This window comes from Brienomyrus brachyistius, chromosome 2 (assembly GCF_023856365.1).
Source record: "Brienomyrus brachyistius isolate T26 chromosome 2, BBRACH_0.4, whole genome shotgun sequence".
Classification (NCBI taxonomy): Eukaryota; Metazoa; Chordata; class Actinopteri; order Osteoglossiformes; family Mormyridae; genus Brienomyrus; species Brienomyrus brachyistius.
Genome location: NC_064534.1, coordinates 29,169,964 through 29,182,402, shown reverse-complemented (window position 1 = coordinate 29,182,402; position 12,439 = coordinate 29,169,964). Strand labels below are relative to the sequence as shown.

The 12,439-nt window shown below is 41.4% G+C and overlaps 1 protein-coding gene across 4 annotated transcripts in view; it reads right to left on the bottom strand.

The window, feature by feature from the left end:
- Nucleotides 1-12,439, bottom strand: part of pde4d (phosphodiesterase 4D, cAMP-specific) — a 295,289-nt gene that overhangs the window by 263,398 nt on the left and 19,452 nt on the right. Inside the window, exon 1 of one of the 4 annotated variants that reach the window (XM_049003699.1) lies at nt 8,915-12,145. The exons of 2 other annotated variants lie outside the window; for them this stretch is intronic. In XM_049003699.1, coding sequence (XP_048859656.1) covers nt 8,915-9,058 — 144 coding nt within the window. In that variant the 5' untranslated portion in view covers nt 9,059-12,145. Of the gene's footprint in view, nt 1-8,914; nt 12,146-12,439 lie in introns of those variants that run through there. One more of the 4 variants, XM_049003716.1, reaches the window with a different exon arrangement.

The window sequence follows — 12,439 nt, the reverse complement described above, 5'->3', positions numbered from 1 at the left end:
AAAGCAGGCCACTCTCGCCAGGCTGTCGGCCAACTGGCCGGGTATTCGCTCTGTCAAAGCAGGCCACTCTCGCCAGGCTGTCGGCCAACTGGCCGGGTATTCGCTCTCTCAAAGCAGGCCACTCTCGCCAGGCTGTCGGCCAACTGGCCGGGTATTCGCTCTGTCAAAGCAGGCCACTCTCGCCAGGCTGTCGGCCAACTGGCCGGGTATTCGCTCTGTCAAAGCAGGCCACTCTCGCCAGGTTGTTGGCCAACTGGCCGGGTATTCGCTCTGTCAAAGCAGGCCACTCTCGCCAGGCTGTCGGCCAACTGGCCGGGTATTTGCTCTCTCAAAGCAGGCCACTCTCGCCAGGCTGTCGGCCAACTGGCCGGGTATTCGCTCTCTCGAAGCAGGCCACTCTCGCCAGGCTGTAGGCCAACTGGCTGGGTATTCGCTCTCTCAAAGCAGGCCACTCTCGCCAGGCTGTAGGCCAACTGGCTGGGTATTCGCTCTCTCAAAGCAGGCCACTCTCATCAGGCTGTCGGCCAACTGGCCAGGTATTCGCTCTCTCAAAGCAGGCCACTCTCGCCAGGCTGTAGGCCAACTGGCTGGGTATTCGCTCTCTTAAAGCAGGCCACTCTCGCCAGGCTGTAGGCCAACTGGCTGGGTATTTGCTCTCTCAAAGCAGGCCACTCTCGCCAGGCTGTCGGCCAACTGGCCAGGTATTCGCTCTCTCAAAGCAGGCCGCTCTGACCAGACTGTCAGCCAACTAGCAGTTCTTCATTCTAGCCTTGCAGACAGGCACATACCTAAATTGCTTCAGTAATTTTACAGCTATAAAAAGAAGGGAAAATGGGGTAAATTTCCATCAGTGTGGCTTTTAATTATAGACCAAACAAGGCAGAAAGAACTGATTCAAATTCCATGTTTTTGTGTCATGACCTTCATCTACAAAATCAAAAATGGCATTTCCCTCTGAAAGCATACAAAATTCTTTAGATTTGAATTCTTTTAGCTTTAACTATAAGGTGTTTCAAGTCTTTATCCTGTAATTCCCATTGAGTATAATAGATAATACTTTGAATGGTGTAAGTATATAAATGAAGGGAAGAAGGAGATTGAATCTATGGGCAGAACCCTCAAAAAACAGTAAAATAGATTTTCAGTTATGGTATTAAAAAAATAAAGAAATCATGCTCACAAAGAATACAAATATGTGTATGTGTGTGTGAGAGAGAGAGCATGTATGTGAGTGTGTGTATGCGAGTGTGCATGCACAGATAGTCCATGTATTCATATCTTTATCGGGACTTTCCATTCATTTCTATGGGCATAACCCAAATTCTAACAATGATAACCCTAACCCTAACAATGATAACCCTAACCCTACCCAGCCCTAACCATAAATAGCCTAAAAAAATGCAAAACTTTGGGCATTTTTTTGTTTTTTGGTTACATTCACAGATTTTTATTTTACAAAATCCCAAAAAATGCCCCCCTCAACATCAAAATAACAGGTTTTTATCCCATTGTGGGGACATTTGATCCCAGCAATCTAATATATATATACTGTACATAATCACATGCACTCACATACACACACACACACACACACACACGCAGTAGGGTAAAGAGATAAGTATGTCAGACAGTGACATATGAATCAGTTGTTTGTAGTAAGTAAGGCATTTTCAAGGCACAGCTCTACTTGGGAGGCCCCCCTACCCACCCTATTAATGATGATTCCACCTCCTCCACAAAGCAGGTAGTTCGAGAGCCTTATGCAGCTGCCTGTACAGGTACAGCAGGAATGATGGTATCATATACATTTAAACAGAAATAACGCAAACTCAGCAGCAGGGCACAACCATACCTAAGCACTGCACCTGCCAGGTAATCTGTGTGGGGAGCTCTGCTTTACCGTGAGAAGAATGAGCAGCAGACATTTCATGTGTTAACTCAGAAGATGTGAATGATTACGCTGTACATGTTTTCTGCATTTTCAAAATAACATACAGCATCAGACTTTAACAAGGCAAAAGGGGGGGGGGGGTCATATGACTCACATTAAAAGTGCTCAGATGTTGCTGCGTTTTATCAGCCAGTCAGTCTATGGCTTTTTATGCTCAAGCTTCCGTAGAGAAAAGCAGCCGCTTGGCTGGATTTAATATCTAGACGAGTGAATGACTATTTGAACAATTAATCTGACAAAGTGACTGAAAATGTTTGGCCGACCGACATTAATCGGCAATAGTACTCACAATGCAAGCATCTTTACAAACATCCTTAAAAACTGGAAAAAATATAGATCAACATCATGTGAGCATTTTTACAATCCTTTTCCAACATATATTATAATTGTTATTATTATAATTTTGTTATTGTCATCTCCTCATGCAAGCCTGGGCATTTCCCTGGGCTGGAAGTCAGCTATTATACTCCATGTTTGTTTGTTTGTTTACTTTTAGAAAACTGACAGCAGCCTTTATTTTTATTTGATAACTGGACATTTTATCTACCTGTATTCCTTAGAGAATGTCCCAGTGCTTATTTGGTTTACTGTGACATTATCTGTTGTATGCAGATTTTGCTTTTGTATTCTGATTGCAGCGGGAGTATGTTCAAAAACTAAAAAAGACAGTTTTTTTGCCTTTAAATTGAAGTGTGTCGTTTCTTACGGATCCCCCCAGTGACAGTGCGTAAACAAGAAATGCAGTACTTGTACATTTTCCTCAACTGCCATCATGAAATTGGATATAAATGTAATTTTTTCTGAATACCATCTGTGGAGGGTCTACACTATCTGTGAGCATGTTTAAACGTCTGAGATACTAAATTAAAGGACATTCCAGCTTCAGTAGGCATTTAACAACAGTAAACAAAGAGGAAAAAAGAAAAGACAGTTTGAAATGCAAATATAATGTATGTCGTCATTGCCACATGGTAAATCTTGGTTTTACCAGAAGGTTTGCATGTGTGAGAAATATTTACGTCATTTTAATCACTTCTGCATTCCATTGGCTTTAAGGAAAGTGCTGTAATCTTTAACAAAAAAAAGTGAACGCAATTTCAACCAGTATGGCTCTTGTAAAGCAAACATGGAGACACTGCAGAATGGCTGCCTTAGATAGTGAGTCACTGTACACTTGAAAGAAGAACAATGGACAGCTAATCCATTAAAAAAAAAAACTGAGCACTGTACAAGGTCAGTCACATCCTGTATGAAATGTATTTTTTAAAGATGCATGAAAGACACAGTTTACACCAGATGCGTAGGAGAAGCATGATGCATAAAGAAGTTGTGCGGAGCTCAACTGTATGTGAATGGTGCATTTTGGAACAAGCAGCCATCGAGATTTAAGAGCAAACAGGACATGAGGCAGGTCTGAGAGATGAAACTGCAGTCTTTAATCATGCAAAACTGCAGTTCATCTGTATTTTGCTTCCTAAGACTAATTGGGGCCAGAAGGTGCGGAGATCTTTAGCGGAGCTCCCTCATTCCACTGCTGTTGAGGTCCCTGCATCTCACAGCAATGTGTCCTGCTAATGGGTGCTACTGGCAGCCTGCACTGGAAATGCTGGGGGCGAACCAGTCAAAATGCCATGGGCGACACGGAAATATGAATGCAGGTTGCTGTCTTTGATGTCTAAAATCCTCAGGTGATTAAATTGCTTAATTCCTACTGCTACTCATCTGGTATCTTTGGCAATTTATTTACTGCCTTTGCAGAATTCAGAAGAATTTGTTTTTTTTTCCTCGCCATATGTTCATCAGACTGTTAGGCTGAATTCCGGTATTCCCCGTATCCAAGTATCCAGTGTAAGCTCTGTCTGTGTCTGGAATCATTTGAAATTCAGCAGATCACTCTAAAATGAAAGGATATTCAAGTAAAGTAATTACGTTTTTGCCTCATGTTTGCAAATACAGCTCATAAAAGAGATTAAAAAAATTTACAATTCTTGTTCAGCGGTGTCAGGCTATGGCTGCATTCCACTAGTAAGCCATGTTGATGTATTTAACTTGTTTCTCTCGACTTGCAATTTATCTCTTTAATGCACCCAGAAGATTACATCTGACAAAAATACGAAGAAATGAGGGCCACGGGATGTTAAAAAGTACAAGAACAAGGGGGATGAGGAGGAGCAGAATGAATCAATTAATTAATCAATCCATCCATCCATCAGTTTCCCAGTTGCATATCCTGAGCAGGGTTGTGTGGTGGCCAGTAGCCTATCCCAGGAAGTACAGGGCATGAGGTTGAGATCGGATGCCAGTTTGCAGTTTTAATTAGTAAAAATGATGCTCTTAATAATGAATCCATTTGACAGGGTGGTGTCCTATCCTGAGTTGCTCCCTGCCTTGTGCCCATACAGTAGCTTCCAGGATAGGCTCCAGACCCCCACGACCCTGCATAGGACACGCAGGTATAGAAGATGGATGCAAATCAGGTCATAGACTTGTCATAGTGAGGGCTGTTTGAAACCAGCCACATACAAATCAATGCTCCGTAACACAGCAGCTGGATGCAGTCAGAATACTATGTAATGCTCAGTTGTCGTGCTAATTATATTTTCTGGACTGTTTTTAGTTCACATTTGGTAGAAATGAGAAAAAAGAGGGTTTTAAAACTGTAGTAAATAATGTTTGGATTATTATGTGTTGTTACTCATTGACTGGTGTTACCCCAAGAAACTGAGATTGCTGTCTTTTAAAAGGCAGCAGCTCGATTTATGTTCTTGTCGTTTCCTTAATAGAGGCCTGTCTGTCTTGTAGCATGCTGCTCTACACCTAAGATGATGTGGAACATTCGACCTTGCACTGGCTAACCAGCACCTTAGCAACCAATCTCAGTTTATTTAGCTTCATTTTCTTTCGCTAACACGTCGTTAACTTTTTTTCCATCATGTCTTTACAACACAATGTTAAAACCTTTCTGTGTTCATTTGAATTTCAATTTTTTTTTAAAAATTCATACGGCCTTGAGTTTGAGATTTGCCGCGCATCAAAGCCAATTGCACGAGAAGTGGAAGCACGCATTAAACGCCGACGATGGTTCGGAGTGCCTAATGGAGTATTTGTGCTAATCAAATTATTAACTGTCATCACTTTAGATGGAGTTGAAATAAATGCTCCACTGATCCGCTGATGATGGAAAAATTAAATGCATAGAGAACCCCAAGCAGGGCTTTAATTATTTGATATTAGGCCTGAAAATTCTGTTTAAAATACAGTGTTTTAAAATATTCACACAATATTATTCGGATACGCCAATGCCATTATATTGCATCAGTTTGGCATCCGCCAGACCTCAAAAATTAGCCATGATTCAGGCTACTGTAGCTGCATAACAGATTACGCTTCTTTCGCATTACTATTTTCCAAAATGTTTTCTTTTTTATTCGTCTAGTCTCTGCATACTGTACTGCAAACTCAGGTACGTCTCATGCAGAGAAAACCCAGGAAGTAGAACGGCTGCTATGAAATCTAATATTGGCAAAAGCTCAAAGCAGCTTACGAAAGGTCTTTGTGTTTGTGCTATGTGTGACCTTGTGGGTTTTCTGGACTTCAAACGGTGTCCTCGTTGCTTCAGGCATAGTCACTAGCGACACGGAGATGTCATACTAGACGGGTGGCTCTGCCAGGTCCAGTTAGTGTCTAGCCTTTCATATATCATTGTGTTGCCTCACAGAATTTGGGGGTCCTCACAAGCTCAGCATAATGATGCCAGTGCTGGTTTTTCTCATTAGCATGAGTGCTTAACCTCAGTTAATCCATCTTGAGTTTTGACTGACAAGATCTTTACTACACAGACTGGCCGATGCCATGAATTTCCGTGCTACGGGCAGACATGTCTGGCTGGCTGCTTTGTAAACTGAGCTTGAACCAGAAGCTTAAGATATAATGAGCATGTTTTTTTTTCATCATATCTGAAAAATCCACCTTTGGTAGATGCTGGAGGACAGATATCTGAATTCTAGTTGCAGTTCAGACCCTTATGTACCCTTAACAAATGAAGCAAAGTAACTGCATGCTCTTTATGATGGGTTTATAGGTGATTAACAAGTATAGATAGACCCATTATTGAAGAACTTATCCCACCATACAATGAGAATTTCTGAGGCTGATTGTAGAGTCCTGTGGTAAGTTAATGCTATTTATGCAATCCGGCAATCTGTTATATGCCTGCAGGTAACAAATCAGTGTGCCTGGTGTCAAGTTTCATACTGTGCGTGCAAACAGAAATGTCAAACCTCTCAGAGTCTCCACCGAGGCACACTCGCAATGATCTAAGTATTTTGCACTGATTCGAAAATCATTTCGCTCATAAACTGACAGCAGTCCTTAAAGTGGATGCAATTTCTAAAAAGGCCTTGAGATATTAGGTAAACGTAGTGGAATTATACAGTGTTCTTTCTCTCACTTGCTAAATTTGAAATCACAACAGTTATGTAACTGCTAGCTCCTCCGTGTGGCTGCATTGGAAGTACAGTTTGGCAGATAACATGCTGCATTTAGCACTCTCAATGACCAGTGCATGGAAATGTATTATGGTTTACATGGCTCCAGTCATTGGTGATTTACATTACAGAGAAGTATTTTTTTTTTATTCTAAATGTTACACAAACACTAAACCTGACATATATAAAAGATTTTTTAATAGGAGGAATATGAAAACAACATGTCATATTTAACAGAAAAAAAAATTGTTAGACAATAACAGCTTCATTTGTTGTGCTTTCAGCAGTAAAGTACAGCAATGACACATATGTTCAAGCCCATCTGTAAGTGAACCACTGCATGGAAGGAGCATTCCCACTCCACCGGCTCTGATTGGCCATCCAGAATTTCCATATACCTACTACACATATATTAATATATTACATAAGTAAGGATCTTTATAACCAAGATGTGGCTAAATAGTGACACATAGGTGAGCAGAAATTTGATTTGATTTTGGGGGTTGTGGAAGGGCATGCATTTTTTTTCTTCCAGTGAGATTCATTTTTCTTTTGTTTCAATATGCCCAACAGTAGTGTCACAATGAACCATCCTTGCTGTGTTTAGTGGCTTTATGGTGGGTCCTGGCCACTGTGCATGCTGTATACCCTCCTCTTGGCTTGTAATACCGCAAGTGGTCACTTTGCTGGGATGGCGCTGCAGTCTATGCCGTGGATTGTTCTTCCAACTACCTCCATTAGATGAGAAAAATATATTGGCCTCTGAAGCTGAATAAGACAAAACAGGTGTTGGCACTGTTTGGAAGCCTGCCATTGACGTGGCACTCTTTGGAACATAGCCTGGGGTCCAACCGACCAAGGAAAAGGAAAGTGTAGCACACGTCTCTTCTCTTTCTCACTTATCTTGTTTTTAACAGGCAGCGATTTGCAGCATCTAACAAAACGAGCGACACCGCTGGGCAATCACGGATGTACAAGCCTGTTTTAATATGATCTCCGCGTGATGGTGAGACAAGGAGAAGGAATCGTGCTGGTGAAGTTGAGGCGGGGGGGGGGGAGGTATAAGCAGGGATACTGCTGTGTCACTGCTCATCCAAGACACTTCAATCAAGGCCCTTAAAAAGGTCTCAGCATAGTTTCTGAGGGGCTCTCAGTAGACACCTGTAATTACTTTATATAAGAAAAAAATTGCGGTAAATAGCGAACCCCAACAGACAAGCACCCCTCCCCACCGGCTTTCTCAGCAGTGGCAACACAGGGCTGATGTTTCTTGCTACCTGCACTCGTCATTTCAAGGTCCACTATTTTCTGATGCATTCCAGAACATTCACACAATTGCAGTGCTATACTATAAGTAGGCTTAAGGGAACTGAAATAGCAACGCAACGCAAGATTTGATATAACTTGAGTGCTGTAGGGAATTTCAATTATATGACTGCCTCTAGCCAGGACATTAAAGGTGAGCCCAGGTGAGTACAGCATATCTGCATGCGGAATGGAAACTTCATTTTGTCTGGATGCTTCTCCCCAAACCAAATTACATTCACTAGTGGCCAACATTGTGGAAACACTTCCAATTGCAGAACTTTATTCAACTGTTACTCAAGTTACTTATTTAATCATCTAATACTGGCAATATTCATGTAGTGATTTTTGAAAAATGCTAGGTGTTTCCATAATTTTGGTCACTAGTGCACATTAAAATTTACACAATTCACATTTCACAGCTGGATATTTAGTAATCAAGGGGAATTACTCATGGGGGTTGACCTAGTGGTTTGCTAGTAATTGCTGCAGCACCTGCTGTCAGCAGCACATCACTGCCTGCTCATAGCATCACTCCATCGTATGTCACGTGGTCACGTGATGGTGTCAGGTGACAAAGCCATTCATTCACTTTATCTGTGCCTTCTTACTGATGATATGAAATTGTCTTCTTTCAAAACACTTGCCAAATCTCTGATACCCTGTCTTCCACTCCGGCACTTACAGTCCTACCCGGATGTTCCACTTTCAGTCCTCTCCCATTGTGTTAAACCCATTTCCAAATAGAATCCTAGTTCATTCCTCCTGTTGCTGATTCTAGTTCTGTCATTTGATTTTCTTTGACCCTTCCACTAACACACAGAAATTCTTACACACAATATTCATCTTACCAAAGAAAACGTGCACATTGCTACAAGTACTGTAAGGTTTTCTAGCAACAAGCTCTATGTAGTTTATTCATCTCTTAATGTTAATCAGTTCTTTGTCATACCGTGTGCAATGAGTCCTTGGGCACTGTTCTTTCTGAAAGCCACTGGCTGAGGAAGTCCCCCAGGATCAGCTAGGAGAATGTGAGATTAGATGGGGGCTTAAGGCTAAGGCCTGTTATGTCAGAGGGAGGTTGTAAAGGCTGACCAGTAATGGGGACATCAATCTCCCAGTGTTCATCCCAAGGGGGAGATGACAAGGCGTAATGGAATCTCAAAAGTACCTGCTTTCTCTTGGTTTGATAAGTGTTGACCCAGCGCAACTGCATGCTCATCCAGCCTGCAAAACCGAGGAGAAGAGGAAGAGGATTGCCCTTGAGGTGACTGACAGGCAACTCAACCAAACAACCCCCACAATGTCCCCACATTAGACATTGGGCTTAAAAAATGGGGTTTGTCATTCAAAATCGATTGGATTTCATTGTAACTATTTGTATCTCATTCTCATGGATCATATGACGTATCATAATGTGTTATTACTTGTTTTTTTGGTAGTTTAAATACATTTTTATAACTGACTATTTTTCAAAGCACTGGGAATTTCTTAGATGATATAAAAATGTATATTACAAACCAAGTCAATGAAATATAGCTTTATGATTGGATACATGACGGGTAAAACAAGGGAATTATCTTGTACAATTTGTTTTGTCATCTGTCCATCATCGACTGTTTACATATTTGAAAACACAAATGCAAATTTTATAAATAAATCTGCATGTAGTGTATATACATGAAGCAGCGTCTTCACCAGTCAGCCAAGGGGAATGACCCTGGGCTATAAAATACTGTGATAAATTTTGCATATGCTTCAAAAATGACAGTTCAGCCTGGCATAAAATGTTTAAACGATCCCCCGATGGAAACTGAGCTTAAAGACTTTTCCCCAAACCCATCTACGCACATTGGTAACCAAAGCTAATTATATATCAGAAAATCTGAAAATGTCGAGCAGTTAAATAGATTCATGTTGACTGATATATGTTTGACTTTCTTGAACATGACAAATAGCCTGTCACCATGAGTCTTTTAATGGTCCACATCAGGGGTCACCAAAATTTTTGAAACTGAGAGCTACTTCATGGGTGCTGAGCCATACGAAGGGCTGCCAGTTTGAAACGCCCTCCTAAACTTATCTAAACTTCATGTATAATAAACATGTTCTAAATTTTTTTTTTAGATATAGTCATTTTCAGATCCACATAAATGCAAATGTGATTAAAGAAGAATAGCAACAGGATAAAATTAAATTTTAGACGCTGCTCACTGGTGAGTTGTGCTATTTTTAGAACGGGTCCCCGGGAAACTCATGTGGTCCTTGGGGGTATCCTGGTGCCCGCGGCCACCATGTTGGTGACGCCTGGTCTACTAGTTGTCTAGAAGACATACACATTACCAATCACATTTTTAGAGACACTGGCCATCCAGTTATTATTATCTGTATCAGTTACTATATAAGGCATAACAAATCGATAAAGAATTCCACCAGGATGTAGCTGTACAGTGGGTATTTGGTAGGCACTGGCCAATCCAGACCTGGCATGCAGCTTATTGGCTTGGTGCTATTGGAGAAGAACCTGGCACAGATGTCTCCTGGCATCTGGCATTTCTCTGTTATCTACGGTCCGAGGTCCCAGAGGACTTCGGTTCTCATTTATTCTGAATTTCGCTGAGAGGTTGTGTTTGTAGGTAGCATCTGTCATGTCAAAGTTGTACCATTCACAAGTAACCCTCCAGTGAGATGAGAGTTTCAGGGCAAATAAAGGACAAACCATTAGGCCATTAAGAATCACCACAAATAACAAAATGAGGCTACACACGGTAACTCATGCATGGTGGAAATGCTGCTTATCCCACTATCAAGAAAACGAAGGGTTAAATGCCCAACGCCCCCTCAAGACTGCTTCACTGTTGAAGTATTTAAATCAAAACCCTAAAAAGGAGACCACTTAGGAACTCACTTTAGTTCAATAATCACATTGCATTTATGTCTGTTTTGTCAAAGGAAAAATTATTTCCTGATGCACATATGCTAGAGCTACAGAATATGTTCAAAGAGCCTGTAAATTCCTTCAATAGGCTGCACATAATCAGGTCCACGATTCTGAGTGGCAGCTTAGGTCTCATGTAAGCATCAGTATCTATTCTCAGCATGGGATCCAAACAAATGACCCCGTCTCGCATTCATTTACATTACATGGCAAGAGAGTGACGTCAGCTGGCACCAAGAAACACACACTATCACCGGCGAAAATTCTCTCGTGGGGTAATAAATCGTTACTGCATTATTTAGCCGGCATACAGGCTTGCTCTCCACATTCCTCGCCATCGGAATTAATGAGAGCAACTCGAGGTTGGTGAGAATGGGGAGCTTTTAATCAGGCTTCCGAAGAGCACAGAGAGTCAGAGAGAGAGAGACAGAGAAACAGAATGGCAGAACGCTGTTTTACCCTAATGTTACCCCGCGATGATCTTTGGCACATTTTTATAGACTTAATTTCTCTTTACCCAATATTTCTACACACAAGGAGTAAGGACTAAAATGTTAGGAATCAGGAAAAAAAATGTTTGCCCCTCTAAACAAGGAAGCACTTGGGTATGGAAAAATTGTCCTGGGAATCCGTTTCCCAGGCTTCTCTGGCTATGCATCTAAAAAATGTTGGCCAGTTCCGTGTTCGTTCGGTTTAATCGGTCCTTGCACCGACCTTCCCAGGCAGCTCACACTCCCACGAGGGGCAGGTATTTTTAGCATCGCACGACGTCCGGCCACCACAGTTCACAGGCCATTTGTCATGGGCGTACCATTTTTCATTTAATTCTTTTCCCAAATGACAAGGATAGGAAACCCACGGAGATCATTTACAGGTAACATCGTCCACACAGGTATCGAGCAGCCAGAATACAGTCCTTCCTTACCTCTAACTGACCCCACGCACTAAAAATAAAGAAAACTGAGCAATAAAGCGGATGTGTATGATTAAGCTCTTCATGTAATATATACATTGATTATGAGGCAAAGTTCTGGTCCCTTTGGGTTGTAAACTTATTTCAGCTGTTTCATTCTTAATACCAATAAATGAAACTATAATTGAAGATGATAGTTTGTCATTTATAATATTCATGCATGTGATCTCTTACACCCAACAAAAATACATTCAGCATTTCTCACAACATCCTGTCACACCGTTCATCCTCTAGATGCTAAAACTGTATCCTCTGATGTTGATTGAGACAAACAACCCAGACGCTACAACCAATCTGTATATGATAAGAACACCTATGCCATGTTCATCAGATACCATATTCTTTGCAACTGTTTTACTTTGTTGTAGGTGCAGCCAAAGCACAGCGAGAGACGGAGGCCATTAATGACCCTTACATACCTCGTGCATTTTCCCGGCTGTTTGTTTGGTGAACTCCACTCAGAGACGTGGTTATTGGACACCTGCCCAGGTTGCAAGGACCATCAACAACAATGCTATAGTCTAATGAAGCAGGGTCACAGAGCCACGTAGATGTAGTCATTTTAGTAAAAGCAGATGTAAAGCAGATATGTAACGTATTACCAAGTACTAAATCTTCGGCTGCAGTATTCTGATGTATTTTCTATTTCTGTATTGCTATTACGGTGGACGCTTGGGAGTCCCTAGTCTCAATAGCAGCAATAGTTTTTATTGCTTCTTTCGTTTCAATAAGGGGAAATGTGATTTCTCATATATTTCACTGCCTGTTTGAGGAGAAATGTCCAC